The 17,686-nt window shown below is 49.8% G+C and overlaps 1 protein-coding gene and 1 long non-coding RNA gene across 35 annotated transcripts in view; one reads left to right on the top strand and one right to left on the bottom strand.

Moving 5' to 3' along the window:
- LOC112207782 (uncharacterized) overlaps positions 1 to 9,339 on the bottom strand; it is a 50,966-nt gene extending 41,627 nt beyond the window's left edge. For 8 of the 27 annotated variants that reach the window (XR_008539947.2, XR_008539942.2, XR_008539959.2 and 5 more), the window contains exon 1: positions 8,680 to 9,337. This is a non-coding gene — a long non-coding RNA (uncharacterized LOC112207782). Of the gene's footprint in view, positions 1 to 8,679 lie in introns of all 27 variants that reach the window. The other 19 variants (XR_008539946.2, XR_008539945.2, XR_008539948.2 and 16 more) reach the window with 6 other exon arrangements.
- LOC742522 (ATP-binding cassette sub-family C member 6) overlaps positions 1 to 17,686 on the top strand; it is a 73,098-nt gene that overhangs the window by 41,109 nt on the left and 14,303 nt on the right. For 7 of the 8 annotated variants that reach the window (XR_008539940.2, XR_008539941.2, XM_054668953.2 and 4 more), the window contains 6 exons: positions 3,297 to 3,464; positions 4,255 to 4,429; positions 5,895 to 5,970; positions 8,462 to 8,582; positions 11,704 to 11,911; positions 15,620 to 15,930. Coding sequence is in view for 6 of the 8 variants with exons in the window: in XM_054668953.2 (XP_054524928.1) it covers positions 3,297 to 3,464; positions 4,255 to 4,429; positions 5,895 to 5,970; positions 8,462 to 8,582; positions 11,704 to 11,911; positions 15,620 to 15,930 (1,059 nt within the window). In the remaining 2 variants the exon portion in view is untranslated. The remainder of the gene's footprint in view (positions 1 to 3,296; positions 3,465 to 4,254; positions 4,430 to 5,894; positions 5,971 to 8,461; positions 8,583 to 11,703; positions 11,912 to 15,619; positions 15,931 to 17,686) is intronic. The other variant, XM_054668950.2, reaches the window with a different exon arrangement.

Raw genomic sequence — 17,686 nt, 5'->3', positions numbered from 1 at the left:
TCAGCTCAGCGTCAAGCACATGCTAGGTGCTCAATACGTAATCACTAATTGATAAGCAGAAATAGACACAAAGAGAGAGGCAGAGAGTTGTGGCAGGGATTGGCAGTGAGGAGCTCTCTGACAACTGAGAGTGAGAAGACCTAGACTCCTGTCTTACTCTGCCCTGCCTTGCTGAGTAATGTTGGTGTAATTGCTTCCCCTCTCTGGGCCTCACCAAGGGGTCTGGACAGAGATGTCCAAGAAACAGGATATATGCATCTGGAGCTATGGATTGGGCAGGGGTTGGCAAACTGTGACCCCAAGCCAAATCCAGCCCACCACTTGTGGTTTTGTTTTTTGTTTTGTTTTGGAGACAGAGTCTTGCTCTGTTGCACAGGCTGGCATGCAGTGATGCAATCTCGGCTCACTGCAACCTCCGCCTCCCACGTTCAAGCAATTCTCATACCTCAGCCTCCTGAGTAGCTGGAATTACAGGCACATACCACCACACCTGGCTAATTTTTATATTTTTAGTAGAGGCAGGGTTTCACCATGTTGGCCAGGCTGGTCTCAAACTCCGGACCTCAGGTGATCTCCCCATTTACCTCAGAGACAAAGCCCAAGTCATGACAATCCCTGGCAAGGTCCCTGTGACCTGGCTCTGGTATCCATTAGCCCCATCTCCCATCATCATCTCTCAGCTTTACTGCAGCCACCTTAGTCTCTGTGATATTCCCTGATCCCCCACAGCACACTCTGGCCCCAGGGCCTTTGCACTGCTGTTCCCTCTGCTGGAAAGCTCTCCCCAGGAGTCCCCAGGGCTCATCCCTCACTTCTATCACCTTCACAGAGAGGCCTTTCCTGACCACCTTATCTACCACCACAGCCACCCTGCTAATGTTAGTGCACCCTACACCTGCACCTGCTTTTTCTCTTTTTTTTTTTTCTTTTTCTGAGACGGAGTCTCGCTCTGTTGCCCAGGCTGGAGTGCAGTGGCACAATCTTGGCTCACTGTAACCTCCACCTCCTGAGTTCAAGCATTCCTCCCACCTCAGCCTCATGAGTAGTTCAAGCAATCCTCCCACCTCAGCCTCATGAGTAGCTAGAATTACAGCCATGTGCCACCACAACTGGATAATTTTTTTTTGTACTTTTAGTAGAGATGGGGTTTCACCATGTTGGCCAGGCTGGTCTCAAACTGCTAACCTCAAGTGATCCACCCAGCTCCGCCTCCCAAAGTGCTGGGATTACAGGCGTGAGCCCCTGCACCTGGCTCCCCCTGCTTTACTATTTATTCTTCATAGCACTTTCCACCTGATGTGCTGTCTGCGTTACTTGTTTATGGATTGCCTGTCTCTGTCCCCTTCATGAGAATGATGGATCCATTAAGAGAGCAGCAACTTTGTTTTGCTCATTGCTGTTTCCCCAGAGCCTAGAACCATGCCTGGTTTATGATAACGAGGCAGTAGTTATTAGTGGAATGACTGAATGTAAGAATGAATGAATGGCTGGGTACGGTGGCTCATGCCTGTAATCCCAGCACTTTGGGAAGCCAAGGCGGGAGGGTTGCTTGAGGTCAGGAGTTTGAGACCAGCCTGGCCAACATGGTGAAGCCCCATCTCTACTAAAAATACAAAAATTAGCCAGGCATGGTGACGTAACTGTAATCCCAGCTACTTGGGAGGCTGAGGCAGGAGAATCGCTTGAACCCAGTAGGCAGAGGTTGCAGTGAGCCGAGATCAAGCCATTGCACTCCAGCCTGGGTGACAGAGTGGAACTCCATCTCAAAAATAAATAAAAATAAGTTTTAAAAGAATGAATGAAAGACAAGAAGGCCTAGATAGAAGGAATAAGTTAAAGTAATCAATAGTGCACAAGGGAAATTATAGTTAATGATCATTTACTTGTATATTTCAAGATAGCTAGAAGAGAAGGATTGTTGTGTTCCCAATACAAAAGATAAATATTTGAGGTGATGACTATCTCAGTTACCCTGATTTGATCATTACATATTGTCTACAGCAGGGGTCCCCAACCCCTGGGCCATGGATCAGCACCAGTCTGTGGCCTGTTAGGAACTGGGCAGGCAGCACAGCAGGAGGTGGGCAGAGGGCAGGCGAGTGAGGTTTCATCTGTATTTACAGCCATTCCTTATTGTTCCCATCACCGCCTGAGCTCCACCTCCTGTCAGATCAGTGGCAGCATCAGATTCTCCTAGGAGCACAAACCCTACTGTAAACTGCACATGTGAGGGATCTTATGAGAATCTAATGCCTGATGATCTGTCACTGCCTCCCATCATCCCCAGAAGGGACTATCTAGTTTCAGGAAAACAAGCTCAGGGCTCCCACTGATACTGCATGATGGTGAGTCATTATATATTACAATGTAATAATGATACAAGTAGGCCGGGCGCAGTGGCTCACGCCTGCAATCCCAGCACTTTGGGAGGCCAAGGTGGGTGGATAACCTAAGGGCAAGAGTTCGAGACCAGCCTGGCCAACATAGTGAAACCCCATCTCTACTAAAAATACAGAAACTAGCCAGGCGTGGTAGTGGGTGCCTGTAATTCCAGCTAGTCAGGAGGCTGAGGCAGGAGAATTGCTTGAACCCAGGAGGCAGAGGTTGCAGTGAGTCAAGATCACGCCATTGCACTCCAGCCTGGGTGACAAGAGCAAAACTCCATCTCAATAATAACAACAACAACAACAGTAATAATAATATTAGAAGTGCACAATAAACATAATGTGCTTGAATCATCCTGAAACCATCCCCCTGCCCCCAGGTCCATGGAAAAATTGTCTTCTACAAAACTGGTCCCTGGTGCAAAAAAGGCTGGGGACCACTGCCCTACAGGTATCGAAATACCACTTGTGCCCCTCAAATAGTTACAACTATTACATATCAATAAAAACTAAAAGAAAACAATTAAAATTAAAATAAAAAAGTAGGACTGAAAAGCTGCCACTGGATGAGGGAATAGGGAAATGGATGGTGGTCTCAATGGAGAAAGGGAAACAGGAGTTGGACTCAAAGGGATACAGAGAGTGAGCAGGAGGAGACAGAGTGGATTGGGAAGTGTAGGTAACTCCTCCAGGAAGCGTGCTTGGGAAGTGGAGAAGTGAGGTCGGGTAAGGATGGAGGCATTGTTGGCTCGAGAGCGAGTGCCTTGGAAGCTGGGCCTGTCCCCAGGGAATAGGCATGTTGAGCTGTACCTCACCCTGATGGGCAGGTGTGCCCTGACCTGCCGCAGCCTGGGCACCCCAGTTTCACCCTGTAGATGCTGACTCAGGCCACTGTTCCTTTTGTGGCCACAGGGCATGAATCTCTCCGGAGGCCAGAAGCAGCGGCTGAGCCTGGCCCGGGCTGTATACAGAAAGGCAGCTGTGTACCTGCTGGATGACCCCCTGGCGGCCCTGGATGCCCACGTTGGCCAGCATGTCTTCAACCAGGTCATTGGGCCTGGTGGGCTACTCCAGGGAACAGTAAGTTTGGGAACATGTGTCAGACAGTACAGGGCAAAGGCAGAGGAAGCACTTAGCATCCAGTCCTAACCCAAGTTTATCTCACCTCCCCCTTCCACTTGAGTCCAATTTCCTCTTTGTATTGGTCAGCTTTTGCTGTGACAATGCTATGTAACAAACAAGCCCCAGATCCCAGCAGCTTACAACAGCAGGTGTTTCTTCCTTATGGATCTGTGATTTAACTACTACAGCTTTGCCTTGGATGATTGGCCAGGGTCAGATGTACTCCTTGTCTTCTTGTTTTGAGACACAGGCTAAGGGAGTCCCCTCTGTTTCTCTATTTGGATATGCTGTTTACAAGAAAGGCGGCAGGAGCACAAGAAGGGGAGCTGTCCCCACTCTGAGTCCAGGGACAATACCCCCACCCCAACCCCCAGCTCAGGAGGCTGGCCAAGCACATGTGTGTAACTTTTTTCTTTTTTTTTTTTTTTTTTTGAGATGGAGTCTCGCTCTGCCTTTCAGTCTGGAGGGCAGTGGTGTGATCTCTGCTCACTGGAAGCTCCGGCTCCCGGGTTCACGCCATTCTCCTGCCTCAGCCTCCCAAGTAGCTGGGACTACAGGTGCCCGCCACCACGCCCGGCTAATTTTTGTATTTTTAGTAGAGACAGGGCTTAGCCGTGTCAGCCAGGCTGGTCTCGAACTTCTGGCCTCAAGTGATCCACATGCTTTGGCTTCCCAAAGTGTTGGGATTACAGGCATGAGCCACTGCACCCGGCCACATGTGTGTAACTTCTACCCCTTCCCTGCCCAGACACGGATTCTCGTGACGCACGCACTCCACATCCTGCCCCAGGCTGATTGGATCATAGTGCTGGCAAATGGGGCCATCGCAGAGATGGGTTCCTACCAGGAGCTTCTGCAGAGGAAGGGGGCCCTCATGTGTCTTCTGGATCAAGCCAGACAGCCAGGAGATACAGGAGAAGGAGGTACTAGGTGGGCTTTGCTGATTCTCCATGCCTGGCTCCTGCCACCCTTGGGGGAAAAGGCTCAAAGGGTCCTACTGGCATGAATGGAGTGCTCTGGTCACACCCTGTCTGCAGGCCTAGGCCTGGAAGCAGACAGCTCTCTTAATAGGTCACCTTTCTCCGAGAATAGCCAATAACACCATCTATGAGCCAGGGGCTGTGCTAAGTGCTTCTGTAAAAAATACACTATTTCATTTGATTCTCACAGTACCCCCAGCGGCATGTGAAGTTATTGCTGTCATTTTACAGATGAGCAAACTGAGGCAAAGAGAGTTAAATCACTTGCCCAAGGTCACAAGATTAGAACTTGAGTATGTCCAGCTCCAGAGTCTATGCTTGGAGTTGCTATGGAGACAGCCCAAGAAGGACTCTGATGCCTAGAAAGCTACACCATGCTAGCTAGGGTTTCTAATAATCCAAAAAAACAGTGTGCTGGATACATGGCAAGGTTCTGGAAGTAAAGTTGCCAAGCCAAGCTCACCCACAATGACTGAAAAGTAGCAACTAACAGCACATCACAGAGGTTAGCTCATTTAATCAACATAATGCCCCTGTGAGGCTGGTACTAGAATCATTTCCATTTCACAGATGAGGAAACTGAGGCCCAGAAGTTAAGGAACTAGTCCCAGGTTACATGGCTTGTAAGTGGCAGCACTGGGATTTGAACCCAAGCAACTTGATTCCAGAGAATGTGTTTTTTAATCGCTACACTCTATACTATCCTTTCATGACAAAGCAAGGATTCACATCCAGGTCTCTCTCAATCTCAGGCTTTGCTTCTTCTGAGAACATCTGCTTAGCACTGGCCCACCCTGGTTAAAACCTTAAGTGTTGATTCACAATGTCACAGTCCTGAAGCTTGAAGATAGAACTTGCCTGTTTGTATTGGTCAGCTTTTGCTGTGATGATGCTGTGTAACAAATAGCCCCCCAAATCTTAGCAGCTTACAGTAGCAGTTATTTGTTGCTTACAGGTCTGTGGTTAAACTACTACAGATTTGCTTTCAGTTACTGGCCACACCTGGGGGATAGTGGTGGGGAGGTGTCCTTCCTAGGGGAGATGGTACCTGAGGGTAGGTGAGAGTTAGCCAGAAAAGAGCATTCCAGACACAAGGAACTGCTTGAGCAAGGCTGTTGGGGGAAACAGAGGTAACTTGACTTTGTACAGTGTTAAATGCTGTTTTTCCAACCTCAAGTTCATAGTAGGTGCTCAGTTATCACTGATTGAAGAAATGAATGAGTGAGTGAATGCCTGAAAGATGTTCCTGGAAGAACTCAGATTGGGGTGTTGAGAGAGGTTGCTGGAGACGTGGCAGGAGCCAGATCAGGGGAAATGGATGGTCAGAGCGGTTAAGGCCACATAGTCAGTGGGTGTCAAAGTGGGTATCTGGGCCGTGTTGTGTGACAGGACTCTCTTGACCTTGCAGAAACAGAACCTGGGACCAGCACCAAGGACCCCAGAGGCACCTCTGCAGGCAGGAGGCCCGAGCTTAGACGCGAGAGGTGAGTCCACCATGGCGCCACACTCAGAAGGGCACAGGCTGAAGCTGAAGTAGCTGAAGGGACCACCCGCATCTCGGGCAGTTAGGTGGGCAACCAAAACCATTATGGATAGAGAACCTGCTGAAGTTCCCCCATGGTGCCCTGCTGAGGGATAATTTACCAAAATTGGTCCAGTTAGCCAAGATGATTAGGCCCCCATAAGGCCAGTTCATGGAATGAACAATATGCCTTCCAATTGATGGATGTCTTCAAGTGGGCCGAGGCCAGCTTGCTGGAGTTGTCTGAATGCTGCAGTAGGGCAGGACTGGTTCCTCCCCATAGCTGTAAACCACCATGCCAGGCCCGGCCACTTATGCTTTGACAGGCTGGCTATGCACAGGGCTTGGGTCTGTATGCACAGCATCACTTGACGCTGGGCAAGGGGCCAGGAGGAGGCCTCCGGTCCCCTCTTTTCTCAGCTCCCTCCAGCCAGCCAGGACACAGCTGGGCTCACTGTGGAGCTGTCTGCAGCAGAAGGACCTGCTGCCTGATACTCTCCCCTCTTAATGAGAAGGGTCTTGGGAAGCAGAACAACAGGCCACTGATACCAGATGGCCTGAGCTTAAGTGCCTGCTATACAGGGGTGGTGGGCGGCAGCGATCTTGAGGGGACTCAGTCCCCGGGGACCACTGGGGCTGACCCCCATCCCAGCTAGCCACCCTGAGGGCACTTCTCAATCACACACACACTGAGAAATCCCACCACCTTCACAGCGCACAAGAATCTGAAGTAAGATCAGATGGATAGGTAATCATGTTAAAAGAAAACCAGTAGACACATTAAGGCTGGGATTAAGGCTTACACCTATAATCCCAGCACTTTGGGAAGCTGAAGCGGGTGGATCACTAGAGGTCAGGAGTTCGAGACCAGCCTGGCCAACATGGTGAACCCGTCTCTACTAAAAATAAAAAATAAGTAAATTTAAAAAAAAAAGCTGGCGTGGTGGCATGTGCCTGTAGTCCCAGCTACTCGAGAGGCTGAGGCACGAGAATCGCTTGAACCTCGGAGGCGGAGGTTGCAGTGAGCCGAGACTGTGCCAAATTAACCTCTAGCAAATTTAATGTGTCTGAGGTTTTTTGTTTTTGTTGGCGGGGGGGGTTGAGATAGAATCTTGCTCTGTCGCCCAGGCTGGAGTGCAATGGCACAATCTCGGCTCACTGCAATCCCCGTCTCCCAGGTTCAAGCGATTCTCATGCCTCAGTCTCTTGAGTAGCTGGGACTACAGACACATGTGACCAGGCCTGGCTAATTTTTGTATTTTTAGTAGAGACAGGGTTTTGCCATGTTGTCCAGGATGGTCTCAAACTCCTGACCTCAGGTGTTCCACCTGCCTCAGCCTCCCAAAGTGCCAGGATTACACGCGTGAGCCACTGCACCTGGCTAACAGAGGTTAACTAAGCAAAGAATGATCCGCACATTGGGCAGTCCCTGAACCAGAATACATCCAGAGAGGCTCTGGTACAGCCACGGGGTCAAAGATTAACAGACAGAAAAAGGAAGGTGAAGGACAGGAAACAGAAGTGAGGTACAGAAACAGCTGGATTGGTTACAGCTCAGCGTTTGCTTTATTGGAACATGGTTTGAACAGTTGGTTGCCTTTGATTGGCTGAAACTCAGTGATTGACACAGGAGTAGGTTGCAGTCTGTTTGAGTCCAATTAGGTTACAGTTCACTATGTACAGGGAAAACCTTTAGGCCAAACTTAAAATGTGTAAGGAGGCAGCTTTGGGCTAACCTTAATTTAATAGAAGGTAGGTAGACATGTATATGTAGATATACAGGTATGTAGATGAATGGATAAATGGATGGATGGATAGATAGATAATATTCCTATTTTTACAGCTGAGGAAACTGAGGCACAGAGGTTAAGTCAGCCCACTCATCCACAGATAAAACATTCAAAGAGTCTTTAGCATCTGAATTGTGCATAATTTATATTCTGCCAGTTGGACTGACAAATCTGATGGTATACAGTAGGAGCAAAACAATTGCAAGAAAGCTTAAGCCAAAATAAAAATTCTGAGAACAGGCTGGGTGTGGCGGCTCATGCCCGTAATCCCAGCACTTTGGGAGGCTGAGGCAGGTGGATTGCTTGAGCTCAGGAGTTTGAGACCAACCTGGGCAATGTAGCAAGACCCCAACTCAAAAAAAAAAAAAAAAGAAAATTCTGAGAACAGAGTTCCAATGGTCGGCAAGTTAAGTTCATCCTGTGAAATGGCATCAGAAGAATGGGCTTGCTTGACCCTGGGGTAATAGATGGCATTTAGCTGGGTACCACATGGGAAGAAGGGAAGTGTGATATCTGGTCAGTATTCTGTTAGATGAATGAATGAATGAATGAGTACAGAGTGTACCCAGAGCTCAGTGGCTGTCAGTGGGCCTGAGGGTTAGGCACATACACCCCACCATTGGGAGAGACACTGACTTTGTCTTCATTTCCTCTAAATGACAGGTCCATCAAGTCAGTCCCTGAGAAGGACCGTACCACTTCAGAAGCCCAGACAGAGGTTCCTCTGGATGACCCTGACAGGGCAGGATGGCCAGCAGGAAAGGACAGCATCCAATACGGCAGGGTAACCACCAGCTTCACCCACCCCTCCCCACCCACCGCTGCCACCTCCAGGGGCCCAAGTCCTCCCACCAAATGTAGCACTTGGCAGTGATACTCACCTTTCTTGAGCACCTACTATGTGCCAGTAGCATTCTAGATGTTCATTTTCTTAATCCTCACAACCACCCTAAAAAATAGATATGATAGCTCTATTTCAGACATAAAGAAACTGAATTCTTTTAAAATTTATTTTATTTTGATTCTGAGAAAGTGGCTCGCTCACTCACCCAGGCTGGACCGCAGTGATGTAATCATAGCTCACTGCAGCCTCGACCTCCTGGGCTCAAGCAATCCTCCTACCTCAGTCTCTCAAGTAGCTGGGACTACAGGCGTGTGCCACCATGCCCAGCTAATGTTTGTATTTTCAGTAGAGATGGGTTTTGCCATGTTGCCCAGGTTGGTCTGGAACTCCTGGGCTCAAGTGATCCTCTGGCCTCTGCCTCCCAAAGTGCTGGGGTTACAGGTGTGAGCCACTGTGCCCAGCCAAGAAACCGAAGTCTTAAAGAGTTAAGAGACTTGTTTGCGTTTTCATAGCTAGCCTGGGACACAACCTGGGACTCAAATCTGGGACTCAAATCTAGGCCAGTCTGAGTCTGAAGCTTACACTGTTTCTCATCTTCTATACTGCTATGTATCTCCACCCACCTACTTACCCGTTCCATCATCCACCTAGATGCTCATCCACCCACCCACCTATCCATCCCACCCACTCCTTTATCCATCCCATCCATTCACCTACCCACTGATTTATCCATCCCATCCACCCATTTATCCATCCATCCCACCCACCCATTTATCCATCCTACCCACTCATTTATCCATCCCACCCCCTCATTTATCCATCCCACCCACTCATTTATCCATCCCACCCCCTCATTTATCCATCCCACCCACTCATTTATCCATCCATCCCACCCCCTCATTTATCCATCCCACCCACTCATTTATCCATCCATCCCACCCCCTCATTTATCCATCCCACCCACTCATTTATCCATCCATCCCACCCCCTCATTTATCCATCCCACCCACTCATTTATCCATCTCACCCATCCAACCACTCATTTATCCATCCCACCCACCCACCCATTCATTTATCCATCCATCCCACCTACTCATTTATCCATCCCTCCCACCAACTCATTTATCCATCCCACCCACTCATTTATCCATCCATCCCACCCACTCATTTATCTCTCCAACCCATCCACTCACCCACCTACTCATTTATCCATCCCATTCACTTACCCATCCATCCATCCCACCTAACAATACATCCAACCATTCCCTCACCTATGCATCTGTCTGTTCAGCTGTTCATCCATTCATTGATCTTTCCATCCATTCATCCACTCATTCACACACCTACCTACCTACCCACCCGCTCATTTATTAACCCACCTACCCTCTCGACCATCCAGCAAACATGTACACAATACCCACTATGTGCCAGGCTAAGTCTGGTAGAGATTAGACACTAGTGAGGATAGATGGAGAGTAAATAATTATGCTAATAAGTAAGCTATGTCCAATAACAATAAGTGCTATAAAGAAAATAAGAATGATCAGGCGCAGTGGCTCATGCCTGTAATCCCAACACTTTCAGAGACTGAGGCAGGAGGATTGCTTGAGGCCAGGAGTTCGAGGCTGCAGTGAGCTATGATCACGTCACTGCAATCCAGCCTGGGTGACAGAGTGAGACCCTGCCTCTTAAAAGAAAGAATGATGAAATGGAGAACACTGAGAAACCATACCATGGTTGGTATGGACAGGATGCTCTGAGAAGTGACATTTGAGCTTCCCCAAAGAAAGTGTGAAGGAACCAATCATACAAAGGGCAGGAGAAAGAGCGCTCCAGGCAGACAGAGCAGCAGGTGCAATGGCTCCGAGGTGGGAAGTAGCTTAGGGTGCCAGAGAAAGGGGTCCCATGAGGCTGGCGGGCAGTGAGTGGGGGCGAGATAAAAAGCTTGGAATTTCTTTCTTTCGTTCTTTCTTTCTTTCTTTTTTTTTTTTGAGACAGAGTTTCGCTCTTGTCGCCCAGAGAAGAGTGTAATGGTGCAATCTCAGCTCACTGCAACCTCCACCCCCTGGCTTCAAACGATTCTCTTGCCTTAGCCTCTCGAGTAGCTGGGACTACAGGTGCCTGCCACCACACCTGGCTAATTTTTGTATTTTTAGTAGAGATGGGGTTTCACTACGTTGGTCCAGGCTGGTCTCAAACTCCTGAGCTCAGGTGACACACCCGCCTTGGCCTCCCAAAGTGCTTACAGGTATGAGCCACCTCTCCTGGCTGGGATTTCTTCTAAGAGCAAGAGACAGCCATAGACAGGCCAACGACAAGATATAATTAGATTAATGTTTTCAACAGTCCCGTCTGGCTGCAGCTGTGCAGAGAACTTCAGATTTGTAGAAGCAGGACCTTAAGCCAGTGGCTGAACCTCTCTGTGCCTCAGTTTCCTTATCTGTGAAATGGAGGTTGTTATAAGGAGAGACACATGCCTGACCTATGGTGGGTGTTCAAGAAAACCCTTCTAGCTGGGTGTGGTGGCTCACACCTGTAATCCAAGCACTTTGGAAGGCCGAGGAGGGAGGATCGCTTGAGGCCAGGAGTCTGAGACTAGCCTGGACAACATAGCGAGACTCCATCTCTTTAAAACTATGAAAATTAACAAAACATGGTGGTACAAACCTATAGTCCTGACTACTCGGGAGGCTGAGGCGGGGGGATTACTTGAGCCTAGGAGTTCAAGGCTGCAGTGAGTCATGATCATGCCAGTGTACTCCAGCCTGGGTGACATGGGCGACAAAGCAAGACCCTGTCCTCAAAAAAAAAAAAAAGAAAATAAAAAATATTAATACTAGCTCCCTGGGGATTGTATAGGAGATGGGGGTTCTAAGGCTGGCTGAGGCCTGTCGGGGAAATGGTGCTCCTGGTGGGAGGCACGGCGGGAGAACCGGTGAGGTCTGCGTGGTGGTTCCATCTGCCATGGGCATGTTTTCTGGGAGCCTCGCCTGGCCTTGCCTCAACTCACCCCTCCCGCTGGGGGCTCTCTCTGCCTCCCTCTCCCTCATGTGTGCTACAGGTGAAGGCCACAGTGCACCTGGCCTACCTGCGTGCCGTGGGCACCCCCCTCTGCCTCTACGCACTCTTCCTCTTCCTCTGCCAGCAAGTGGCCTCCTTCTGCCGGGGCTACTGGCTGAGCCTGTGGGCGGACGACCCTGCAGTAGGTGGGCAGCAGACGCAGGCAGCCCTGCGTGGCGGGATCTTCGGGCTCCTCGGCTGTCTCCAAGGTACGCCTCACCTGCCCTCCTCATCCCCCTCCTCCCAGCTCCACCGAGGGGTGCTCAGGGCTCCTTTGCCCCACCCCTCCCTGGGTCACCCTGTCCCCCTGGAACAGTGTGCAAAACGTCTGGGGTCCAGGCAAAGATCTGTGTCCTTAAGATGAGGCTGGAGGGAACGGGGAGGACAGGGCACATCCCTCCTTTTCTGGAAGCTTCAGAACCTCTCCCAGTCCCTCCCCACTAGCGGAAGGTGTCTGCAAGGCCTGCCTGCTGGTGGCTTTCAGTGCCTGCCCCCAAACCTCCAGACAGAGCCAGACCCTCCCTAACAAATGCATCACCGCTATCACTCCTTCTTCTCCTTGTCAAAAATGGAAAGACTTCTTGAAATAATTGTAGATTCACATGCAGTTCTAGGAAATAAGGCAGCCAGCTACCTTGAACAGTCTGCCCAGTTTCTCCCATTGGTGATATTTTGCAAACTGATAGTAAAGTATCACACAAAGGATCCTGACACCCATCAATCCATGGATCTCAATTATTTATTTATTTATTTATTTTGAAACAGAGTCTTGCTCTGTTGCCCGGGCTGGAGTGCAGTGCTGCCGTCTCGGCTCACTGCAACCCCCATCTCCGAGGTTCAAGCAGTTCTCCTACCTCAGTTTCCTGAGTAGCTGGAAGCTAGGATTACAAGTGTGCAGCCTGGTTAATTTTTGTATTTTTAGTAGAGATGGGGTTTCACCATGTTGGCCAAGCTGGTCTCGAACTCCTGACCTCAAATGATCTGCCCGCCTCGGCCTCCCAGAGTGTTGGGATTATAGGTGTGAGCCCCCCGCACCCGGCCCTATGGATCTCATTGTGATTTCCCCAGTTTTGCTTGCACGTGGGTGTGCGCATGTTTGCCTCTGTGCAGTTGTATCCCCTGTTCTGTCTCTCGCATCCATCACGATGGTTGACAGTTGAGATACTGAACAACCCCCTCACCACGAGGCGCTCTCATGTTGCCCTTTTGCAACCACACCCACCCTTCTCCTGCCTCGCCCACCCTGTCCCCAACCCCTGGTTCTTCTCCTTTTAATACGTGGCCTGGCTGAAGGGAGTAACAGGAGTGCACATGTGAGTTTGGCTTCTTATTTACACACACACACACACACACACACACATATATATAGACTGGGTCTGGCTTTGTCACCCAGGCTGGAATGCAGTGGCACGAACTCGGCTCACTGCAACCTCTGCCTCCTGGGCTCAAGCAATCCTCCCACCTCAGCCTCCCGAGTAGCTGGGACTACATGCACATGCCACCATGCCGGCTAATTTTTGTTTTTGATAGAGACAGGGTTTCGCCATGTTGCCCAGGCTGGTCTCAAACTCCCGGGCTCAGGCAATCCTCCGCCTCAACCTCCCAAAGTGTTGGGATCACAGGCATGAGCCACCACGCCCGGCCTGGCTTCATCTTTAAAGGACAGTTGCCTCGTTTTCATGGTGATTCGTCCTCATTCACTGGGTGACATTGGCCACATCACCAAAATGCTGTGAGCCTGTGACCTCCCCTGTAAAATAGGGGGCGCCAGGCCTGAACTTGAGGACTCTTCTAGTCCTAAGAACCTGTACACGTACTCACCACAACTGCATGTACAGTGGAATACTCAAGGCGAATGGTTACTTAACCAAGAGGAAATTAGGGATTCTCAGAGTCAGCCGAGCCCTGGAATTAACCCAAATCCTCATTTGGGTGGCAAATAGCCCTTTCAAAATCCTTCCACTTCCATCTCTCATTTGATAGCTAAGGGCAAGTCTTACTCTCCCCTAAAGATGGAGAGATGGGAGCTGAGAGAGAGAAATTGGTTATGACTCTCGAATACAAAGAATAAAAAATTCAGCTCCAGGCCAGATACGGTGGCTCATGCCTGTAATCCCAGCACTTTGGGAGGCCGAGGCGGGTGGATCACTTGAGGTCAGGAGTTCAAGATCAGCCTGGCGAAAATGGTAAAACCCCGTCTCTACTAAAAATACAAAAATTAGCCAGGCGTGGTGTCAGTGTTTGTAATCCCAGCTACTTGGGAGGCTGAGGAAGGAGAATCGCTTGAACCTGGGAGGTGGAGTTTGCAGTGAGCAGAGATTGCACCACTGCACTCCAGCCCGGGTGACAGAGCAGGACTCCGTCTGAAAATAAACAAATTCAGCTCCATTTCAAAGTGTTTAAGCAACAAGAGAATTGATTGGCTCTTGGGACCAGTATCCATAGATTTCTGGCTTCAGGTATGGCTGGATTTAGGGGTCCAAACAAGAAATCGCTTTATTTCCCTCCTCTGTGACAGCTTCCTGTCCAGCTTAGCTGCTCCCCCTGGCAGTAAGATGATATTCCACAGCTCCAGCTTGGCTACCTCCAACAACCAAGTACCACTTTTCCAAAAGTTCTAGTGAAGTCCCAGGTCTCCCTGTCATTGGCCTGACTTGGGTTATGTGTTCATCCCTGAACCAACTGCAGTGGTTTGGATTGGCCATGGGTGAATTTGCCCCACCCCAGAGGAGAAGTTAGCCCCACCCCAGGCATACAGATTAGCACTGGGAGGAAGGATGTACATTTCTCTCACAGGGCTACTGCCAAACAAATTGCCACAACTTGGGAGCCCAGCACAATTGAAATTTGTTCTGTCACAGTTCTGAGGCCTAAAGTCTAAAATCAAGGTGTCAGCAGTGTTAACTCTTTGTGGAGGTTTTTTTGGGGTTTTTTTGTTTGTTTATTTTTTCTGAGACGGAGTCTTGCTCTGTCAACCAGTCTGGAGTGCAGTAGCACGATCTCGGCTTATGGCTCACTGCAACCTCTGCCTCCTGGGTTCCAGTGTTTCTCCTGACTCAGCCTCCTGAGTAGCTAGGACTACAGGTGCCCGCCACCACGCCCAGCTAATTTTTGTATTTTTAATAGAGAGTAGGGTTTAGTAGGGTTTCACCGTGTTGCTCAGGCTGGTCTCGAACTCCTGACCTCAGGTGATCCACCCGCCTTGGCCTCCCAAAGTGCTGGGATTACAGGCATGAGCCACTGTGCCCGGCCCCTTGTGGAGGTTCTGATGGAGAATACGCCCCAGGCTTCTCTCCTGGTTTCTGGTGGTCGCCGGCAGTCGCTGGCATTCCTTGGCTTGTAGATACACCCTCCCATCTGTGTCGCCATCTTCATATCTCCTGCTGTGTCTCTGAGTATCCTCTAGTATTCTTATATAAATGGCAGTCACTGAATTTAGGACCCATCCCAAATGAATTTGGGGGGACACTCTTCAACCCATTACATCAAGAAACAAGCAGGGTACAGGTGCAGCGGCTCATGCCTGTAATCTCAGCACTTTGGGAGGCCAAGGCAGGCAGATCACTTGATCCCAGGAGTTCGAGACCAGCCTGGACAGCATAGCAAGATCCCATTTCTACAAAAAATACGCCAAATTAGCCAGCATGGTGGCGTACACCTGTGGTCCCAGCTACTCGGAGGGTGAGGCGGGAGGATCGCTTGAGTGCAGGAGGTCAAGGCTGCAGTGAGCCATCATCATGCTACTGTACTTCAACATGGGTGACAGAGTGAGACCCTGTCTCAAAAAAATATAATAATCAGGATGGCCAAGCCATAAGATGTCCACCATAGGGTGGCGGGAGAGACCTGCGCAAGGCCCTATGGGCCGCTCCTGAGGGTCTCCAGCCTTCATGCTCTTACCTCCTCTCCCTCCCCAGCCATTGGGCTGTTTGCCTCCATGGCTGCGGTGCTCCTAGGTGGGGTCCGGGCATCCAGGTTGCTCTTCCAGAGGCTCCTGTGGGATGTGGTGCGATCTCCCATCAGCTTCTTTGAGCGGACACCCATTGGCAACCTGCTAAACCGCTTCTCCAAGGAGACAGACACGGTTGATGTGGATATTCCAGACAAACTCCGGTCCCTGCTGATGTATGCCTTTGGACTCCTGGAGGTCAGCCTGGTGGTGGCAGTGGCTACCCCACTGGCCATTGTGGCCATCCTGCCACTGTTTCTCCTCTACGCTGGGTTTCAGGTACGGAGAGGTCAGGGAGGCTTCTGGGACCAGCTGAGGTCAACTCAGCCAGTCCCCTGTCTCTGGGGAAGACTCCATATATGAGGTTTCACCCAGCTGGACATCTAGGGGCTGTTCCTAGAATTCCCAGGGACAGGGACACTACAGTGTTTCTGGTATCTCCACTCGTGTCTGTCTCTAAATGTTCACATCAAAGTTCTTTTTTTTAGAGAGACAGAATCTTGCTCTCCTGCCAAGGCTGAAGTGCAATAGATGATCATAGCTCCCTGCAGCCTTGAACTCCTGGGCTCAAGTGATCCTCCTACCTCAGCCTCTCAAGTAGCTGGGACTACAGGCACGTGCCACCATGACTGGCTAATTTTTAAATTTATTTTTGTAGGACAAGTGTCTTCCTGTGTTGACCAGGCTGGTCTCGAATTCCGGGCCCCAAGTGATCCTCCCACCTTGGCCTCCCAAAGTTCTGGGATTACAGGGCATGAGCCACTGTGCCTCACGGCACAGTTAAATATTAAGGGCCAGAGCCTTTCACGCGTAATGTTTTTATCCTGCTGTAATTTCTTCCTCTCCAATTATCTGGAAGCCAAAAAGGCATTGCAAGTTCTCAAAGGCTATTATATTAAGCTAGATTCTTTCAATTGCTGGGACCAGCGACCAACTAAAATTAGCTTAACCAAAAGAATAGAATTTAATGGCTTATATTTCCTCGGGGGCATGGGCCCAGTTGTCATCAGGACACAGTGACTCTCTCCATATCTTCACTCAGTGCTTCTCAAAGTGTGGCCCCAGGACCAGCAGTAGTATCACCTGGGGACTAGTTAGCAATGTACATTCTTAGGTCCCAGCCCAGGACTACTGCCTCAGATACTATGTGGGTCGGCCCATGAATCTAGGTTTTAATTAACCCTCCAAGTAATTCTGATGTACACAAATGTTTAGGAACCACTGGCTTACCTCTGGTCTAATTTTGTACACGCTGTCTTTCCAGGGCAGGTCTGATGGCCACTAGCTATCATATCATCTCACCTTAGCAACTCAACATGCAAAAAACGTTTCTTCAGCTCAGTAGTCATATATTAATCCCAGGGAAGGTTCTGATTGGCCCTTTGTGGATCATGTGTCCATCTCTGAACTCGTCACAGTAACTGAATGGATAGTAGATTCTGATACACTAGGCTGCATCATGTGACCACCTCTCTGATCAGGTCCCATGATTGACAGCACCCCAACCCAGCCCTTTCCCACAGGAAACCAGAAGTAGAAAACATGGTAGTCAGATAAAAACCATGGCTAGGGCTAGGCATGGTGGCTCACACATCTAATCACAGCACTTTGGGAGGCTGAGGTGGGCAGATCACTTGAGGTCAGGAGTTCGAGACCAGCCTGGTCAACATGGTGAAACTCCGTCTACTAAAAATACAAAAATTTAGCCAGTGTGGTGGCGCATGCTTGTAATCCCAGCTTCTTGGGAGGATGAGGCGGGAGGATTGCTTGAGCCCGGGAGGCAGAGGTTGCAGCGAGCTGAGATTGCACCACTGCACTCCAGCCTGGGTGACAGAGTGAGACTCCATCTCAAAAAACAAACAACAAAACCCATGGCTACCACTGTCCCCGACAAATGTCCTAGGTCTTCTCTAAGTTCACTTGACTCCGAGGATGGGCTGTTTCTGTCTCAAGCTTTAGAGTCAAGCAAAGATGGGTTTAAATCCAGGCTCTATCACTTACTGTGGCACTCAGGACAGCTGCTGAATCCCCCGAG

Source organism: Pan troglodytes, chromosome 18 (assembly GCF_028858775.2).
Source record: "Pan troglodytes isolate AG18354 chromosome 18, NHGRI_mPanTro3-v2.0_pri, whole genome shotgun sequence".
Lineage (NCBI taxonomy): Eukaryota > Metazoa > Chordata > Mammalia > Primates > Hominidae > Pan > Pan troglodytes.
The sequence above is the reverse complement of the archived record's forward strand: the minus strand, read 5'-3'. Positions and strand labels throughout refer to the sequence as shown.